The sequence below is a fragment of the Haemorhous mexicanus genome, chromosome 11, assembly GCF_027477595.1.
Source record: "Haemorhous mexicanus isolate bHaeMex1 chromosome 11, bHaeMex1.pri, whole genome shotgun sequence".
In the NCBI taxonomy this organism is placed as follows: Eukaryota; Metazoa; Chordata; class Aves; order Passeriformes; family Fringillidae; genus Haemorhous; species Haemorhous mexicanus.
In genome coordinates this window covers 16,541,877-16,562,774 of record NC_082351.1, presented here as the reverse complement: position 1 = coordinate 16,562,774, position 20,898 = coordinate 16,541,877, and the positions used below count along the sequence as shown (strand labels likewise).

The following is a 20,898-nucleotide window of genomic DNA, read 5'->3' as shown; positions in this document are numbered from 1 at the left end:
CATTTCTCTTCCAGGGTCTCTTTCATCTTGCATTTTGCATAGGTCTCTACGTGGGGAAAAAACTCAAAACCACTTAACAGAGGAAAAATACAGTTGCAATGCCACAAAAATCAGCTTGTACAGCACCTGAAGTTATTTCAGCATTTCGTGTCAAAGTTTGCTTGCTAGATTTCAAGTAACTTCTTTTCCTTTCCTTTTGATTTCCATGAAGTTTCCCTCTGTGTCATCTCTCTATAAACACCAAATCAAAGACTTTGGGGAAGTCCATGAACTAAATTCCACAGCAAAGAGAAACTGTGATAGCAGCTTGACAACTTTAGAGGTAAAAAGCTGAAAGCATCCAAGGGAGGCCACCTGTCACAGCTGAGATGGCCACCATGCAGAGAGTATCACCACACAATTTCAGAAGGCTTTAAGCATTCCCCCAAAGAGACTAACACCATACCTCATCAGAAGGCTTCAGGCATCTGCCCACACAGAGCAACACCACACCACTTCAGAAGGCTGCAGGCATCTGCCTTTCTTATTCTTTAGCCCAACCTTTTATCCCCTCATGCTGATGCATTGCACCTGTGTGCCCTCTGCTCCCTTTGGTGGTTGGTCAGTGCCCCTGGGCACTCCATGGCTCGTTGTGTCAATGCTGCTCACCTGCTGCCCACAGCTGTAGCCCACTAGGGGTGAGGCTCAGCCCCCAGTTACTCCAAACTGTGTGTCTGAGCCACCCTAAAGGACACAGGGTCACAGTAACAGAGCAGATCTAAGTTTTGCTAAAAACTCAATATCCAGTCCCCCCACCCACTTCCAGCAGAGGAGGAAAAGAAACACTTTCTACCAAAGAAAACTGCTGCTGTTACTATTACTGTTACTACTGATACCATTAACAGTGTCAGGGTGAGAGTATGGACACAGCAAAGCCTCCTCCACATTCCTGGGAAATGCACTGCCTCCTTGGGATTGCACCACACTGCAATGCCCACTCCAGGTGTCTGGTGGAGCTCATCTCTTACCCACACCCAGGTCATCACTCCAGGGTGATAAGTGAGGCCAGAAGGTCACAGGCAGGTTCTGGGGCTGTGTGAAACCTTCAATGTCTGACAGAAGTCAAAGCCTGAGTTCCCCTCTTTAGATAGCTCCACATCACCTGGACTGTTAGAGGATGCCCAGATTGCTACTCCATTAAAAACTGCTGGGCTTAAAAAGGAAACAAACAAAACCAGAAGAAATTATCTGAGACACTAAGATTGCAGAGGACTTAAGCTTTTCTTTCTATTTCTAAAATTCTCATTATAGCAGCTTTTAAGCCACATTAAAAAAAAAAAAAAATTAAAAGGGGAAAGAAAATGAATTTGAAGAGCTTATGAAAATAAAGTTAGAAACCTTAAGAATCAGTGATCCAGGCCACAGCTACTGAACAGCACAGTATTTTGTTCAGCACTGACTCCAATAATGATCCAGAAGTCATACTAGGCAAACAATCAACATGAGCTTCCTTGCTGTGCCAGAAAAATAGGGCACTGAAAATCCCTGGACAAACAGAAAGGGCAATAGCATTGCACATACATAATATGAACAAGACCAGTGCTCAGTTCTGGTGTGCACCTTTCTAAAGAAAAAGAAAAAAACCTAGAAAAAAGCTAAAAAAAATACTCTGACAAAAAATTATTCAAGGACTGGATAAAATCTCATGACAAAGGGTTTGTGAGGTTCAGGTCACGGGGTTAATCAGGACATTGTAACATGGTTTTATCCTAATGTGGAAGTGCTCTCATGGTAACAAACTATCAGAGGGCTCTTGCAACTAGTAGAGAAAAGTGAAACAGATAAGAGACAGTTGTTAAAGTAGTTGTATATTTATAGCTTCATATTCAGTAATTCAAGCACCACTTTTTTTGGTGGCTTATTTATTTTGGTAACTACTTTGCTTATAGAAAGAAGTCTGGGATAATTTCAAAATGGGAACCAAACAAATAATGGATTTAAAAGAGACAACTGACAACAATTCCAAGGACTGATACATATGATAAAGCATCCTCCAGAAAGCCAGAATTTTAATGGACAGATTGGACATCTCTGCTTCACCACAGGCAGACTCATGCTAGGAGGTGGGTTTGCATTTCACCACACAGTAAAAGGAAAACTTTCAGAGACATATAAAGGCAGTATTAAAATAGCACCCCTCTGACACAAGGCCACCCAAAGAGAATATTGGCAATACCAAGCACAGTTGTATTTCAGAATAATGTCATGATGAAGGTTATGGCACAAATTCTCACCTGTGAAAGCTGCCACAGCAGCAGCAGTCATGCCATGAGGGTGTGCAGCAGCTGAGGCTCTGCCATTGCACCAAGAGAAGAAATAACAGAACTTGCACATTTTGCACCCCCAGCTTGCAAATATAACAATGAATTAATTGACAGTAAACAGGAGGGAAGCGCTTTGCAATGCATAAACAATGTAGTAAGAAACAATTTAAAAAGTCACAGTTTCTGAAACTGCTGTCACTGAGCACAAACTTTTAACACTTACTTAAATAGCTAAAACTGTACAAAGGTGTCACTTCAGAACACAAACAGTTATACAGAAACCATATAATCTGATGCAAAACCCTTGGGCAAAGAAGGAAAAATAAACAACTAATTTTAGAACCTGAACACTCCATTAGCACTTCTCACCAATTAAAATATGATGCAACTGCTGTCAACAGGCAAATTTTAGTTGCATTTTAAGCATGTATTTAAATACAAAATACACAAGCTACTGCACTGTAACAATAAAAAGCCAACTACCTACAAGTAGAATGGAGGCCAACAAGAAGAGACTTTGGCTCTCTCTGCCTATCCAGTGAATGGATGCAATGTTTAAGAGACAGACATCCTGCATAATCCCTCATTTCTACTTTGACTGCAGTAAATCTATACCATAATCTCCAGAAGTCTAAAAGCACCTTAGTAATCTAAATGTCAATGAAAGTCTATAAAAAATTAATCCTTAAGCTCAATTTTGATTGCAATGTAGATCTGCACCTAATTTGTTGAAAGTAACTGGGTAGATTTATGGTTTCCAGGGGGTTGGGAATGGGGAGGGATGGCTGGACACAAGCCTCACACTGAGGCCACTAAACAGAGGTTTAATAGAAACATATGTCTAAGGAAAAAATTCACTAAAATTGCCCTAAAAAGCTCTTAGTCAAAACCTATTTATTTTGAGGCAGGCATCACGAACTTCACCACCTTCTAATATACAAACCAAATTCTTGCAAAATCTAGAAGGGGATAGGGGAGGTGGGGAAAGGGAAAAAAAGATTATACAGGGAAGCATTTCTAAGCACACCAAACTGACACAAAGGCAGAGAGTGCTTCTCAGTGGTGGGAGTTACCTCAGGGACATTCTTGCTCCAAAGAAATGTCCAGACCAAAACAAAGTCATTTGCTTTCAGCTGAGGACCATCAACATGGGCCAGGACAGAACTGTTTTTATTTACCTCTGCAGTGGAAAGATTACTTTTAATGCTGTGCATTGGCACAACATTACCATCATATCCTGCTTACTCAGTGTTCACCTCTTCTTACACTGAAGTCCTCTTCCACTCTGGGACGACCAGCACTGGTCATCACCCAGCCTGACACCTCTCCAAGGAACTCCAGGTCTAAGACATCAGACTGTTAAAAAACAATAATCCAAATAGATACTTTTATAGGAGCAAGAAAAGGGCAAGAGCTGCTTTGGTTAAAGCAAGTATTACAGCATTTCCTATGTCTCTTGCAAGCCTCCTGCAAGGACAGAAGATGGAAAGAGGGAGGTGGGGGAAAACTGAACAACTCTTCACTTTGCCTGTGAGAAGTTATCAGATAGCTTTCCTTTCCTGTCAGCAGAATAAATTGACTCCCAACAGAACTTTTAACAGCACTCTGTCAGAGAGACAGGCACATTTTATTTCAAAAAAAGAACAAAGCAGCTGCCACAAGACCAAATAACATCCTGCATTTTGCTCCTAAATACCACTGCAGCTCTTCAGGGCTCAAGGTTTCATTCATTACTTTGCTGCAAGCAGAGAAAAGGATTTTTCAAAGGAGCTTTCCTAAGCTAAGCATCCAAGTCTCAAAACACCTAGATTTTCTTTAGAAAGGCCCCCACACTATGAATGCAAAGTCCCTCAAAGCAGGCACTGGACAGGATAAACATCTATCAGGCATCACTGCAGCAATGCAACACCCACTTCAATTGAGATTTTATGTGCCAGTACTGCTGGCAGGTGCATGATGCAGACATGTTTTAAGTTCTAGAAAATTGTTCATCATTATTCAAATGACTTGATAATTAAGAGCACTACTACTTCAACTCCCAAGCAAACTTGGAGATGCATAATAAAACCACATGAAAGAAACAAAAGGCCATACAGTAGCTGATTTACTTTAACCATAGTTCACTTGAATACTAATTCAAATTGCTGTAAAGTGAGCCATTCAGGGACTGCATGAACTCCTGAGCTCCCTTACTGCCCTGTGCCTTCACTCTCCTCCTCCAAAGCAGGGATTTTATTCCCATCACCATTTCCTTCATCTTCCCAGTAGTAATATCAGGGGAAAGGAAAAATGAGACAAGAACAGCAATATCCATGGAGTATCTCAGCAGCATCATTGCTGTGCTTGCAATCTGCTCCCTAATTCATCTGTTCACTTTCAGGGTGGGAAGAGATTCTGCTTAGGCCACAAATATGTGACAGCTCAAGGCATAAAGCTGGAATCTGCTGTGTCCTGGCAGCTGTGCCTCAAGAAGATGAGTGCACATTGAAATGCAAGCATTTGGAGACACAACCAGTGCAGCACAGATTCATTTAACAGCACACTTGTCCTCACTGAAGTGGGCTGAGATCATCTTGGAGCACTGGAGGACCTGTCAGCACCACTGAAAGCAAGAAACCAATTGGACTTTCCCTGGGGCAAGTAATCTGTACCCTGCTAAACAGGTGACATGATCATCAGGGCAAGATACTGAGTAATGGAAAAATCACAGCACTCAAGGATTTTTCTGTGCTTTTCTTTTTTCTCTAAAGGTTTATGGACACACAAATGTGGAATCTAGGGCTTTTACCAAAAGTTATTCTCTAGCTGGGCACCTCCAGTTGGCCACACCCCAGGCTCTCCTGCTCAGGATGAAAGGGAGCATTAATGCACATCTTCCTTCTCTGCTTTGCTTCCAACCCGTGCATGTGTTCACAAAACTGATACTCCCTGGTGGAACTGGGCTGTACCTGGCAATCTGTGGAGTTATGTTCCCATCAACCTGTGCAAGAAAATGCAGATCCACAACTTTCGCTTGGAGGAAACACTGATATGAGTTTACCTCATGAAGAAGGGAACATTTGATAAAGATATTTAGACACCTAAAGCAGCAAGCAGCTCCCAGACAGAATATATAAACCATAAATTAACCCATATGGTGCATAGTTAAACCTTCAGATGACTCCATATTTTTAAAAACATTTGTCTGACAAGCTTCACTTCCTAAAATATTTAAGAATCGTTGTTTAGAATTAAACTTGAAGTAGCATGGCACATAAACATAAATAACTACAATTTCATCAACACACAGGAGCAACTCTATAAAAATGGAAGCACAATAACTTGGCCAAACAGTAATTAGGCTCATTTTTTCATAATTTCTCTGATTAAAGTTATATATTAGCTAAAGTACAGTGTTATTACTAGACCCTTAGGCTTCAGAGCACATCATGCCACATGTTCATTTGGCTGCTAAAAAGCAGCAACCAAATGATTAGCACTTTTTTCCAAGGACAGTTGAGATTAATAGTTTGAAGTCATTCCTTAATTTAACCATGAAACTTGAACATTTAAATTTGAGTCAACTTTAATAACATTTATTTCAGAAAACTGTAAGTATGTTAGTCCTTGAGCACTGATAAGATGGATAGAGCTGTTAGCTGTCTTTTCTGTAATTGGAAACAAATTCCAACTATTAAACTTGCAGAACTTGATAACAGTACAGCCAACACTTGTCCCTGCAAAGACCCAGAAACTGGGAGTGAAACCATCACCCTACTGAATCAATAGGTGATTTCCAGGGATTTTTTATGGTACCAAGCAGGATCTGTTTGTTCCTCAAAGACTTCCAGTGTGGATGCAGATGGGATGGGTGAAGGACACGTCATCTCTGCTTGACTCACAGAAGTCCATCACTGCTCTAAGACACCCCTTTTCTGAACAGGATCAGAAACCCTCACATCCTCCCTTCCTAGACAAAAAAGAGAGGGTATAGGAGATAAGAGAGCAATAAAAGAAATCCTAACTCATACACACAGGCAAAAAATCCTCCTTGTTCTGCCTAGCAGAGCAACATCCCCAGCCTGGATACAGGCTTTGTTGATATTGCAGTATCAGTGAGGGAATTCCATCCACCCTCAAATTGTGTTCCTTTCTTCTTTTTGAATGTACTAAAATCCTTTCCTTCTGTGATGCCTCTTCCTCCCTCCCAGCTTTAGGAAGCTCTTCCTCTGGCTGCTAGCACAGACAGCTCCTGTGACTACTTGAAGACTTTTGCAAGCTGGGTCCAGGCCCCGTTAACCACCAGCCTGCTAAGGGACAGCAAAGCTCTCCCTGGAGTTCCCCCCCAAGAAGCAAATCACAAGCTCAGCTCTTGCAGCCTGGGAAGGTTCACTTGACTGTCTTTATCTTCAAGGACTCCATTAGCAACTTCCTGTAACATATTTTGAAACAGCGCTGAAAATAAGGGATAATTAAAATGTACGAAGTGTCATCTTCATAAAAGTCACAGGACTAAATAAAGTCTTGGAGGGCCCTCTCCTGTACATTCCGTTTTTCTCTACATGCACAATGCACCTTCCTCTGTAAAATCTTCACTAGACAAAGCCAGTCCTCTCTGTACCTTTAGAAATCTCTGAAGTAGTATTTACTTACTTCATAAGGCATAGCTCCCAGTATAATTTTTCCTCCAAGCAGAAGACAGTTACATGCAAAATTAACTCTCAGCTCAGATCTGTGAAGATTCAAAATCCAAAACCCCATTTAGGCAGTTACCAGGTTAGGAAAAATTTGATTCATTACCAAAGAGCTAATCTAGACTCAAGAAAATTACTGTTATTTATGCATCTAACCTAAGATAATGGTAGCAATTGTCATTCCTTAGATGACAAGAATGTGAAAAAAGAGCTAAGAACTGCACAAATGTGTACCTTTTACTTCACAAAAAAATATTTACTCTCTCTTGGCAAAGCACCAAGAAATCAGAGAGTAAGGATACCGCCTTAACGCTAATATTTATGTCTCACTGATGTTTGGTACTGTGAATTTAGATTAATAAGCAAACAGACCCCATGGAAACAACCTCTCTTACCTTGTCCTGGTTTGATTTATTAACCAATGCAATTACAAGGGACAAGCCCACAGAGAAATGTACTAAACAGTTCAGGAAGGGGAAAACCTTACCCACACTTTTTTTTTTGGAAGAGTGACCCCTTTCTCTTACTGCAACCGAAGGAACAACAACAAAAATACCTACTTTAAACAGTGAAAGCCTATTACAACACTACTAACAAAGAAATACTGCAAAGACTTATTTTCTACATGGTTCATTTATTGTAACTGAACAAAGAAAAGAACAGCCTTTATGTTTCTTCACAAAGTAAAGTGATTTGCAGGGGAGAAAACAAGTAGTGACCTCTCTTCCGTTTAAAGGGAGGGAGATATGAAACAGAGGGAAGAAGGATGCTTACAAATTAAAATCGAGCTGACAAATACCTTACTTCTTTAATCCTCTCTAGAAAATGCTACAAAAAGGTACAGAAGCATTTGTGGCAGATACTAAATGGTTAATATCTGGCCGGGATTCCCTGCCAACACAAATTCCGATGATTTGCCATTGGATGTTGTCGGCACCAATGTCCTGTTATAGCCCACAGAGATCCTCCCTGCAGCTTCCCTGCCTCGGGCATCTCTGATGTGCGGGATCAGAGTCGGAGGCTCCCCGTTCCTCAGGATGTTTCACTCGCAGCCCTGGCTGCACACCAGGTACCGCTGCTCTTCAGAGGAAAGCTCACGGCAGCGAGCGAGCACCGAGGTCTAACATGGTAGCTCTGTACAAAAACTAAAGGCATAAAAGCCTTTCTGGAAAATAGTTTGCTTTCCAGGCAAACCTTTAGCAATGAAGAGCCCTGAAACATTCCCGAGTATTACACAGCTGTTTTATGGCTTCTGGCATTAAAGAGTTTACCAACACTCTGCAAGCATCCTACTACCCTCTGCTTGCATCCATCTTCATATTCGAACCATAATGCAAATATTATCTGGTTCAAACACCGCTGATCTAAATCAGCAAGTCATACAATACTGTCATATTAAACCAACATCAGGGCTTGTTTTCCTGCAGCAGCATTCTTGGAGCCTGCCTTCTAGATGTAATTACTATACAATATATATCAGAACCAGAGAGAAAGGCATCACTCCAAGGGCTGAAATTGAGAAGAAATCAATACAAAGAAGATAAATGTTTCGTCAAAAGCTGCAGAGGTATTAACCCTCTCCCCAACTTAGTTTCTTTTTGCTTCAGATCATTTTACCATGTGAGAAGCTGCTGGAAGGAATGGGATGGATCTATCTGCTTAGCTCTGCATTTGCTGTTAGGGGGAAAAGGGTATTCCAGGAAGAATTTTTTTTTTTTTTTTAATGAAAAAAACAACAGAACGCATAAGTAAAAGTTTCTATACAACCTCCGGAATTTAATGATTTCATTAGACTCTTGCACACCTGGCCGGGGCCAACAGGCAGGGCAGTCTCAGGAGCCCACGGCAAGGACGGGAGGAGCCGCGGTGGGGGCAGTTCGCTGGAACAGGGGCTCGCGCTGCCCCCGGAGCCTCACACCGCGCGGACCCCCCGCCCCATCCCCGCCGGGAGGGAGGCGGCCCAGGGCAAAATGAACCCCGCGATCCCTGGGAGCTCCCGGCCCTTCCCGGGGCGCTCAGATCTCGGCGGGAGCGCGCGCGGGGCGGGAGCGCGCCGGGCGGGGCCCGCGCTGCGCGCCGGCGGAGGGGCGCGCGCCCCGCGGGGGCGCCGGCGGCGCCACAGCGCCCCTGGCGGGCGGCCCGGGCACTGCGGAGGCGGCGGGAGGGAGCCCGAGCCCCGCGAGTTCCCCCGGGCCGGGGCAGCGGCGCGGCCGCGCGTCCCAGCGCGGGGCGCAGGGCAGGAGAGCGCCGACCCGGCCCCGAAACACGCGAGCCCCGCGGTTCGACACGGGGCAAGAAGCGATACACAGGCACCGCAGTGGGGTTCGAAGTGGGGGGAGAATTGTACGGTGGTCGCCGAGTACCCCCCGCCCGCGGAACCCCCCTCCCGCTGGTGCGCAGTGGTGGCTGCACAGCTCTAGCCCCGGTGCGGAGCGGGCGCGCAGCCCCGTGGGACTCCCCTCCGCCCTGCCAAGGTCAGCACGCGGCACGGCGAGACCCCACCGCGGACACGAGTGGGGTGGGGAGGGCAGGGACCCGCGCAGCGCGAAGTTTCTGGCTGGGAAACCGGGGGGCTGCGACGCGGGGTCGGAGCGCGGAGTCACGCTGCCTTTCGGGGCGGCCAGCGGCGGTCCCGCAGCACAAAGGGAGCTCCAGGCAGCCCCACGAAAGAAGAGCAGCGCGCAAGGACCCCCCCCCCGCCCCACGCCGCCGGGCGCTGCAATGCACCGGAGACACCGCGCCGGGAGCGCGGAGCCGAGCCCGTGCTCCGCTCACGGCTCCACTCGCGGGCAGTGCTGCCCGCAGCCGGGAGAGTGCTGCGGAGCGGGAGGAGACCAACGCTGGGGCCGCCCCGGCAAAGGGGCCCCCGCGATCCCCCGCGCATCCTCCGCGCCCGCGGGGTGCCCCGCCGCCTCCCCCCGGGGTCGCGGACACGTGTGGACGAGGCACCGGGAGCCCCCCCAGCCGCCGCGCTCACTCACCGGGGAAGCACACCACATCATGGAGCACGGAGCTGGTGATTTTCAAGAAAAAGATCCACCAACACGGTTGCAGTAGCCTCCGCATGTCCAAAGCCGCACATCGAAAGGGGAAAGGGGCTAAAATAATTAACACACAGGGGGATGAAAAAAAAAAGGGGGGGTGGGGGGTGGGAGCCAAAAAAAAGAAAAAAAAACTTGTTGAAAATAAGTTTCTCCCCGCACCCCTGTTCCTGCGGGAGAAAGCGGGGGGCTCCTGCTCGCCTCCTCTACGGGGAAAAAAAAAAAAAAATCCCCCCAAGCGCGGGGCAGGGGGAGGACAGAGTCGAGCGCCGGCGGGGCGCGGGGACCCCCCCGCGCGGCTCGGCGGGCGCGGGGCGGCGCGGCTCAGGCGGGCAGCAGCGGCGGGGCGCGCATGCCGCGGACGGGGCGCTCACAGCCGCCTCCGCGCACGGGCGGGCGGGCGGCGGTCAGCCGGGGCCCCGGCGCGCTCCATCCTGCCGTACAGGAAGTGGCGGGCGAGCCCGGATCCTGGCGGAGACTTTAAAGCGGGGCGAGGGAGAGAGAGGGAGAGAGAGCGCGGCGCGGCGGCGAGGCGAGGAGAGGAGAGGCGGCGGCGCGCCGGGCGCCCCGGCGGCGCGCCCCCGCCGCCCTTAAAGCGGCCGCGGCGGCGGGGCGGGGGCGCGCTCGTGTACACGCTCCCGTTCCCGTGCACGCTCCCGCTCCCGCCTCGCCGCCTGTGTGCGTGTATCTGTGGAGGACGCCGCCGGCAGCGGCGGGGTTGGGGACAGTGTGTCACCGAGCCGCGGAAATTCGCCGTTTGCAGTTTCGGGGTCCGCGCTTTCGCCCCGGCGCTGTCTGTTGGGAGCTCCTTGTCTCGTTCTGCCTTCCCCCTGTCCTTCGTGGGCCTCCCGCTACTTGTGTGCATCACTCGGGGTGCTGTCAGAGGGGTCCGGCCCCCCTCCCCGCCCCAAAACCACGCAGTTTCCCATCCCCTTTGAATCTATCCCCCACAGAATCCCACAGCTCAGTGCTGTGCCGTGTATTTCCAGAAATCCTCGTGGAAATCATACAGATTTTATTCTCCTCCAGTGGTACGTATCTTTTTGGGTACTGCAAGAGACACCTCCACCCCCACTACCCCTAGAATCACATAGATTTTTCCTCCTCCAGTAATACTCATCATTCTGGGTATTGCTGGAAGCATCCCACAAAACTGCTATTTTTCCCCCAGTATTGTGCATTATACCACATATTTCCAGAGAGCCACCTCAAAATGAGATAATTGTTTGGTGTTTCTGCAAAGTCAGATGAAGGCTGTCCCAAGCCACTCTGCATCCACCCCGCACACCCCCCCGGCAGCACTTTCTGAATGAGTGATAATTTTGCACAGGAAACAGAAGCAGAAAATGGTGTGAATTCAGGATGAAGGGATGGTTGCTTGTACTTGGTATTTCCTGGCTGTGCTGTGGTCTGCTGATGCTTAAATTTCATTCAGTGGTAGTTTTTGTCTGTTTCTTTGTTAATTACATCCATTCCAGGGATTCTGTTTCAGAAAGGAAAGGGTTTGGGCAGGTTTATCAGCACGTAGTGTGCTCAGCCCTGGCTCTGTCATTTGCTATGCCCCTCATTGCTTACCTGCAAACCTTCCATATTTGTGGTGTTTCCAGAGGAGAGGAGATGGTCGGCAGGAGGAGGAACAGAGTAGGAAAATTCAGAAGTCATTTGTGGAATGGCAGTGATTTTCTCTCCCCCTTCCTCAGCTCAGGGGTCACTAGAGCAGCACCTCAGGTAATTAGCACTGTCTGCAAGTGGTTTTGTGTCCATCCAGGTTTATCCCCCTCATCACAAGATGCCAAGGCAGTGGATTATGCTGCATCCAAAGGGCCCCTCATCAGGACACATTTGTAGCCTTTCCTTTGACTTTCCACATACCAGGTCATGACTGCCAAAAATCACAGTTGGAAGTTAAAAGTGTAGTCCTCATTGGCCAAAACTGCTCATCCCTCTAGGGATTTTTCAAGTGTGAGGATTTAAGGACCTGATTAGATATTCTCTGTCCTTGAGGACACTACCCTTTGGGGTATGCAAAAATGAGAGAAGGTACTTGTGTAAGGATTTGCCTAAAGCAAAGCAAAAATTTACAGGCCCTGGAGAAAGGTCTCATCCAACCTGTCCATTTAATCATTTACCACAACATGGTTTCAACTCTCATAAAAAACAAAGATACAATATTAAGAGCTAAATTTTCTAGATTTTTTTTTTTTTGTTCCTATGAAAATCAAAATCAAATCCCCACCTGCCTTGACCTTTTGGATTCTGCCGTGACATCTGGGCTCAGTTACTTATTGGGCTGTTCAGAAAAACCTGCAAAATATTCCCCTTTCAGCAATTGATTGCAACCATGCTGTTCTATTTCAGCAGATAGAGAGGCAGGTTCTACACCAATACTGAGACTTGCCTCTTCAAGTGATGTCTCCCTGGTATTACAAGAGGCAATCTTAAGGTGTTTCAATCTAAAAGTGGGTTTCAACAGGCCTCATTACATGAGAAAAGTTATTACACACTCTTGCAATATCACCCAAAAAAAGTAAAAGCAGTGGAATTTTTTTTCAAAGAGCAGTTTGAATTAGTATTTTTCTCACTAATTCAAAACCCTTTGCAAAAGCTGTTAATTGCACCATTTCATATTTAAAACATATTTTAAAATTAGTTTAGGGTTTTCTCTCCTGGAAAAGGACAAACCTGAAACTGGACCCATATCTTGGGCTTGGAGGAATTTTGCATTTTCCATTCTTGGTGCAAACATGAAAGTAAGATATAAAATGCATAATCAGAGTGCTGTCTCCTGAGGAGCACAGATGACTTCAGATCTCTCTAAGCTGCTAAGGAAGATGTTAGGATGGCAGAGCTCCCATCAAAAACCAGAGGTGTTTGGGCTGGATATTCACAGTAGTCGCCTCAGGTCTGAACTTCTTAAAACAAATCTGTAAAAGCCCAATGTCAGCACGACCAGCTTGGTTCAGCCTGCTGTGGTACAACATGTACAATGACCCACTTTTCCTGGAGTGGGAAATCAATCATTGCATCGTCACACATCAGTTTAGGAGCTGTGGTGGCTGAAGTAGCTTTGTTTCGCATTAGCAATTGGGGTGGGCAGAGAAATGGAAAGATGGATGATGGAGATGCAGAGAACAAAATTAAACACGGTTAAATGAGAATCCATTTCCTGCATGCAGTATCTCTGTGCCCGAGGCACGCTGTCTATCAACAATACACAGGTACAAATTGGCCTGCAGATGGATCTTTAACTCCCCAAACACAGCAAACTGCATCAGCAGCTCTGCTGGGCTGGGGCCGCCTGGCTGTGGAGCAGCCTCATCTGACAGGACAGCTGATTCTTCCCAGCGACTGAAGTACTGTGGCTGGTGTGATTAAAATAACTGCTACTCTACAGAAGGATTTGAGAGGGGACATTATAACCCAGTGCAGCTAAACAAGACCAATGGGTGCTCTGCAAATCTTACAATATTTATGGTTAGCAATGCAGGTGATGTCAAGGTGAGAGGAATGGGACCAGCAGCCCTGGTTTGCTTGGAACAGTGAAAAAAAGATAACTTTTATCCTTCTTTTCCCCCCTCCTGTTTGAACAAGTAATATTTTTATGCTGTCTTCATCAACATATGGGTATGACTCCTGGGAAAGAAATGAAAGTCTGTTAATTTATTTGATCAGACATGAGAAATAATAGAAAACTGAAACGAAGAGTTGTATTTGTCATATGTTTGAATTAGTGAAAAGCTGAAGAAAGCAGAAAATATTGCAAGGAGTTCAAAGATGAGAGGTTTTATTGAATTAGAAAATTATTAATAGCATTAATAATTTCCAAAACAGGCTTCTTAACATCTATAATGACTATGTAAAGGATTGGAAAAATAAAAATCAAAGAAAAAAGTCAGATGCACAAAGTTACACTTCTTTTTGTGTCTAGAAAGAAAAGGATGAATTTTCCTTTATTTACAGCCAGCTTCACTGGAATGGTTAATCTGTGGGGAAAAGACCAGGTGAGGATCTAGCCCTGAAAGGATAGTTCAACATGAAGTATGAAGAAGCAGCTACAGTTCAGATTTTAAGTAATGTGACGTATAAACTTCCAGATTAATTCAGCAGCCCGAGTTCCTGTTCAGCTTTGCATGGAAAGGAAAAAAAGGATGCCTACTTTCGTAAATTACACTATTGCAGAATTAGTTTCTGGAAGCCTCAGGACAGATGCATTCTTCTCAGAATATGCTGTGAGGCTTTGAAGGTCTTAACAAGGCATCTGAGAACCTGCTGAGAACCAGAGGTGGAGGGCAAGCAAAGTGCTGTGATAAAAGAGAGGGCTCTATTCAATATAATCATAGCAACGAGCTGTATTGTTTGATTTATGAAGACATAAAAATAAATGAACTCAGAGATGCAGGTAAAGCGAAAGGCATGAAAAACGTTAATGGGTGATGCAAACTCTGGCTAAGACAGGCTGTGGGTCAGAGATTGCTGCAAGTGTTACAGGCTGCACATCTACAGCTCAACCAGCATGACAGGAATGAGCACTGACTTGAGAGATACTCCAAGATGTCCTGGCTGGGAAGTGTCCCACAGGGTTTGCACAAGGCTTTTTTGGAAGACCAATACATTTATTTTCTTGTGTTCTAAAAAAGGAGCCACCACCTTAGGGTAGCCCCAGGCTAGATCACTCAGAACAGACACTGGTCACATGCTGAGATGCCTACTTGAAAACTTCGAATTAACCTTGAAGTCAAACAGTTCTTTTGTCTCCTGAAACGGCCCCAAACTGGCTGTGTTTGTAGAAGTGTGTGTGGAGGGTTGGACAGCAACTCTCTCATCAGCAGCAGAGTTTCTCTTTCAAAAGCAGCTGTAGTTCAGAGAACTGTGGTACGACCTTGCTAGGGTCCTGAGTGTGTCTTTAATTCACAAATCCTCTCCTGTTAAGAGAAGAATATAAAAATCTATCATCAGTGTGGCAGCGAGCAGAGCAAGCATGTTCATGACTAGAGCTGAGGGATGAGATGAAAGACCCAGTTTTCTGTCCTGCTTGTCTGTGACCATGTCTGTGACTCAGGGAAATTACTGCCTTGACAGAATTTAAGGTGGAAACTAACAAGACAACAGACCTAGGGTCTTCCATTATTGGTGCAAATATAGCTTGTAGGTTTCACTACTGTTTGGGTTCAATGAAAGTCTTGGGATCCTCAGCTGCAGAGAAGCAGAAATGCTTTCAGTGAGAAGCCTCTATCCATGCTCGATGTTTTTCCACTCTCGTGCAGCTTGCCAGGGAGATAACTGCAACTGTTGGGTTTTCCTGCACAGTGAAGTTGACTCAAGGACAGGCAGGGTTTGCAGGCAGTGTGAGCTCAGGCTGAATGTAAGCTGCTGTAAGGAGCAGCAGGGGTATGGTGTGCTGGATCTAGACACAGTTACCAAGAGCAATCTTCATGTCCACATTCCAGCCCCCTTGTCTTCCTGGACTCCACAAAGCCAGTATCATAATGAGATACCTACTCTTTTAAAAGCCTCATGCATTACAAGCAAAACATCACTAAAAACACAGACAAAATTGGGGAGAATGAATCAATTCATTGAAGGTGGAATTTCTGCTCTTCCTCTCCCCTCTTTCACTCCACTGCTGATTTCTGCCAAAGAAGTTAGTGTGATATGTCCCTGTCCTCCTGCACAGATGTCAAAAAGATGTGTCAGAAGCTACTGGTGAAGGGTAAAGACACAGGTGTGCTGTGCTCCCAAGGGGAGAGGCAGTAATGACTCTTTAACAACATGTGACCTTCTGCTGTAAACCCATTGCAAATGGTGTCCAAAGCCAGGCCCCCGAAATTGCTCCACAATGAAGACCAATCAAGCAGACTGCAAAAAACACTTTCCTAGTCAATCCCAGGAGAGCACTTTCAAGAAACAAAAATCTGTTCTATAAATGGTAGAAGCAGACTCCCAATCTGTTTAAGGAAAGAAGAGAAAGTTAAAGAGCAACGTTTGCCATCCCCATGTTCCCTCAGATATACACTCTCTTTGACTACAGGAATAAGATGATGTGCAAACTTGTATGTTCTGGCTATCTTTTTTAGTTGGTAATGTCTTACAAGAGCTTGTACAGATGTGAATAATTGCTTTCCAGAAACTAATGCAGCCCCGGGTGGGAGGGTGCGGGGAGGAATGGCCTTGACAGAACAAGGAAAGAAATAACACTTGTGAGGTACAGAAAAAGTAACTGTTACTTTAGTTTGGGTCCCTGTGTTGCAACAGAGAAATGCAGATTGCAGATTACAACATAGCTCTGTTTTTACTATTCCTCTCTGGTTTCAGATATCTTTGGTTTTGGTGTTTGAGTATTTTTTTTCTTAAAACATTAGGAGTTACTCAAATATAGACTTGTGTAAGGCACTCTGGATTTGAGTGTGGACAGGCAGTACATTAGCTAATATGATTCCATTAAAAAAGGATTCCATAGCCAGCGCCCCAATTAAATGAAGAAGTGTCAATATTAATAAACCTCCCAAAGAAAAGGATAAAATCAGATGCCCCGGTGACCCCTCAGACATGAGTTATTCAGATCAATACATACCCATAAGCACCGATGGAGATAGATAAACAACAACAATGTATCCAGGCCACTGAGGTTTGGCAGTACAGCACACCCACAAAGTCTCCTTTGTTTTCTCTGTTTTACTTTCCATTCCCTTATTCTCCAGTGTCAGGAGCATGAGCTACTTGTCTGCAAACTCCAGTTTCTTGCTTGGAGTTCATCCTGTCTCCTCCTGATGCCTGGACTAAAAAGGATTTCTTGGAAGCGTAAAGACGCCGTCCAAACCGTTGAATAAGCAGTAATCCAAATCCCTGACAGCTTACATCCCTAATGCAACCAAAACGATTTTCATTCATCTTTTCAATTGTCATCAAATACAGATCCACTGCAGCTGGGCACAACTCCACTGGGCATTCCCTTTCCTGGAACTGCAACTACTTGGGTCCCAGTCAAAGTTTTGCCAGTGCAAGGAGGGATGTGACCAAATACCACAAAAATGCAGTTGTTACTTTCTGCAGTGTTTTGCTTCTGTGGGAGCGTAGCAAGGCTTATCTTTTCTCCCCAGATTTCATGTTCATGATGCATATCTTCGTGCCATCAAGGTCTGGTAGTTACAATGCGTTCTGCTCACAGCTACAGTGTCGGAGGGCTTAAAACATTTTAGAGTTTCAGCATCTCTTTTTGTTTATTTCAGATGAATGGAAGAAGAGGATGCCAAGTTCCTGAAAGTAATAAACACTTTAATAAACACAATAAACACTGGGCCCAATTCTACCTTTGTCTATGCTGGTATAAGTCTAACCTCTCTTCATGCAGCTGACAGGTAATTTGAGACAGTGTAGCATGGGACAGAGTCAAACCCTTTAATTGGGAAGAAGACAATTGCTTCCTCTGGCCCATGCCCAAGAAAAAAAACATAAGACATACAAAAGATAGTAGTAGAAACTGTATTTTTTTTGTGTGTGTGGTTTTGTGTAAAAATACTCAGTTCTGGGCTGAAAACTAGGCTTTCCTAGCTAAACCAAAAAGGGGCTATGTTTACCATAAGTGACCTGAAGAGGAGTGTACAACTAACAAGTGTTTAGAACATTGAACTGTTGTTTTAGTCTGCACTAATTTATGATTCCACTTTTAAAATAACTAATGATGACCAAATAGATTTTAGCATCTGTTAAGGGTATCATCTTAAGACACATTGATGGGGAAAAAGGAAACTGAGAATTAAATTGTTCAGACAACTTCATAGCAAAAGAATATGAGACCTCATAATGCCTCCCACAGCATCACAGTTAGTAAAATATTTACACTTTTTTTTTTTTCCCCCTGTAGCAGAAACACAACAGAATGGCATTATTCTCTCGGGGTCAATATTAATTGCAAGCCGACGGCCGCTTGTGAGCACGGGGGTGTTCCCCGGGCCGCGTTTGGGGCCGGTGCGAGCCCGGGCAGCCCCAGCCCGGGGCTGAGCCGGAGGCGGCTTCGAGCCACACGGGGGAGTCGCAAAGCGCGCACGGCCGAGTTCGCCTTCATAAATCACTCCTCGCAAACCTAATTTCTCCGTGCTGCCGCCTTGTCAGTCTGTCTGGGAGATAACACGAGATCTGCAACACTTAGCACAGCAAAAAACAAAGCTGGAAACGCGGTGTTTCTGTAACAGAACGGCCTGTAAGTACGGCGGGTCGGGGGTTTTGGAGGGGGAGAAATCTGTGCTGAGCGTGATTCTCTTTACTGAACGCTGAGCCACCAGCTTGCCTGGTGATGCCATGTAGAACACTAAGAAAAGTTAAAGAAATCTCGGCCATCAGTAATAAAATCCTAGCGATTTTGTGTAATCCATTGGGAAGGCAGAGGGTGTGTCAGGCTCATTGTGACAGGACAACACGGAATCTCGCAGTGGCGGTGGAACAGCAGCGCTGGAGCAGGAGCCAGGCCCCATCATCAGCCCTGTCATCACATTTCTCACTGCAAGGATTGCACAGCCTTCCACCAGATAGCTGCAGGAAGGTGGGCACGGGCACGGTGTGGGCAGGCTCTGATGCTCCTGGCCCAGGATTTAATGATCCTGACAAAACCCACCTTCAGCAAGCACAGGCCATGAGCAGTGCACATACAGCCTGCAAACCCTGCAGCAGTGAACCATCCTCCCTCCCCAAGTCCATCCCAAGCCGGAGGACACAGCGGTGACGAGGGTCCTGAGCCGGGCACAGAGGGAAGTTCGGACAGAGCTCTCCCAGCATGGCACAGGTTTTCTTGCAGTCCTCGGGCCATCCTAACGAACATTCCCTTGGATTTTTATATACCGTTCTTATGACCTAACCATATCACACAGGAGACTTACTTTCCCAGCTTATTGTTACCTGCTACTAATCCAGACGGCTGCTCACACAATACCCCATTATCCAGCAAAACAACGCGTCCTGACAAACGCTGTTCTGTGAGCACTGGCCACCAATCTGAGAGAGCCAGGGTCACTGCTGAACAATACCAAGAGAGGTCTCACTAGCTTCTTCTCCCTCCTCCATTCAATGAGCTGTTAATAGACAAGCTGTTAGAGAGAAAAAGAACTAAATAGTTTACAAGCTTACATTTGAAGGCCTGTGAATTGCATTAGCTGAGCCAGCTGAGCGAGAGCCAAGGCAATCTCCCCACGATTGTAGAAAATGGCATTGAGGCATGTGGAGGCAAAGAAAGAATGACAGTGACCAGGTTTGCAATATGCAAAGCTGAAATAATTACTGCTTTCTGTGGCATAGAATTTTTAGCTGAAGTACAATATGGAATCAAAGCATTCCATTAAGTGCACAAGTGTGTTTCTGTGTTCATATTTTAAAACATTCTCTCTTCTCTGCAAATATTTATTTACAGCATTAATAAAAACTTTCTGAAGCTGATTTTTGTTATTTCTTCATTAGACCCCCTCCTACCTCTCATTCTCTGCTGCAGAGGCCACTCTCAGTATGAGAAATGACCACAGTGTTTTTCATTACTCTCTGGGTTTTTTGAGGCCTAGCAGTTATGAATATGAATGTGAACCACTTTAAATACAATTACCTGGACAATAATTTGGGATCTCTGGAGCTGGAATGTGCAACTGAAAATATTTGTAAACCTTTGGTTACCAGCCAAGTGATTGACATAGCTCTTTTTAATACTTTGTTCTGTCCTTTAACTTTACCAGAGGGGAAAAAAAATTGAAAAGCAGCAGAACAAGACAAATTAATAATAGTGAAATAGAAAAATTGAAAAGTAAAGAATGGAACCATCGAATCATTCATTTTAAGACATTCTGTGGCAGAAAAGAATAAAGGAAAGAACAGTTAAAAACCAGTCACTATCAAACAATCATAGTTGAAAATTTCTACCTTTGAGAAAAGCTCAGAAACTTTCAAGGGGACCATAGCTTCCAGCAAAAGAATTGGTGTGGATCAAATACACTTTCAGGTAAAAGATTTCAACTTGCTTACTGATTTTCTTCTTTATGTTGTTCTCCCCATTTTCCATAGTCTTTGGTTAGAAAGAAGCCAGGTGCTGTCTCTAATGCAGTGCTGCAATGACAGCAGCAAGAGCTGAGGGAGCTGCTTTAATGCCGCCCTTACAAACAGCCTGAGGGGCTCAGGCAATGCCTGCTGGGGCTTTCAGCAAAGGACACTGGTGGCTTTTGCTGTAACCTCCACTAATGGGCAGCTGTCTTTGATAGCTCATTCAAAGTCCAGTTAAAGCAGCAAAAATTGGCTTGACAGCAAACACAACTTTGTTTTTTTAAAAAAAAATTTGGTACATTATCACATAGATCATTCACAAACTGGTCTTGCTTGGGTCAGTGATCCAGAAAACAGCTTTTCCAGTCAGACTTGAGCCTTGCCATTAAACTTTGTCTCAAAATCTGAGTATATTTACCAAAGAGAAACCTTTTAGTCATGATCAGAGTACCAGCCATCTATTGCTTACATCTGAAAGGAAAGTAATCCAGCACCCCTCTACATGGGGTAAGAATTTCTGCCACTATTTTAAGACCAATGGCAAAACTCATGTTGACATTGGAATGGACAGACTGACTTCTGAATTGTTAAATGCTGTCTTTTGATTCCAGTCCTGCAGTGTCAGTGCAGGTAAATCAGTTTCTGGAATTAGTCACCTGAGATCAGACCAAGTAGACATTATGGATTTGCAGGTCCTTGATTATGAACATTTTTCAAGCAGGCTGAGAAAGACTTTTTTGGAGGCTTCAGAAAAACCATCATGTCAAGGGTATTTTGTTTTAGTGAAAAGGCTGAGGATTTATCTAATCAAACCTGGGAATCATTCTCTTTTGTTTTGGTGGGTTGGTTTTCCTGAGCTGTTGAGTGTTC

At 45.2% G+C, this 20,898-nt stretch overlaps 1 protein-coding gene across 1 annotated transcript in view; it reads right to left on the bottom strand.

Annotated features, from left to right (window-relative positions):
* PTPRG (protein tyrosine phosphatase receptor type G) overlaps window positions 1-10,305 on the bottom strand; it is a 387,653-nt gene extending 377,348 nt beyond the window's left edge. Inside the window, exon 1 of the mRNA XM_059856705.1 lies at window positions 9,958-10,305. Coding sequence (XP_059712688.1) covers window positions 9,958-10,042 — 85 coding nt within the window. The 5' untranslated portion in view covers window positions 10,043-10,305. The remainder of the gene's footprint in view (window positions 1-9,957) is intronic.
* Window positions 10,306-20,898: the final 10,593 nt, after the last annotated feature.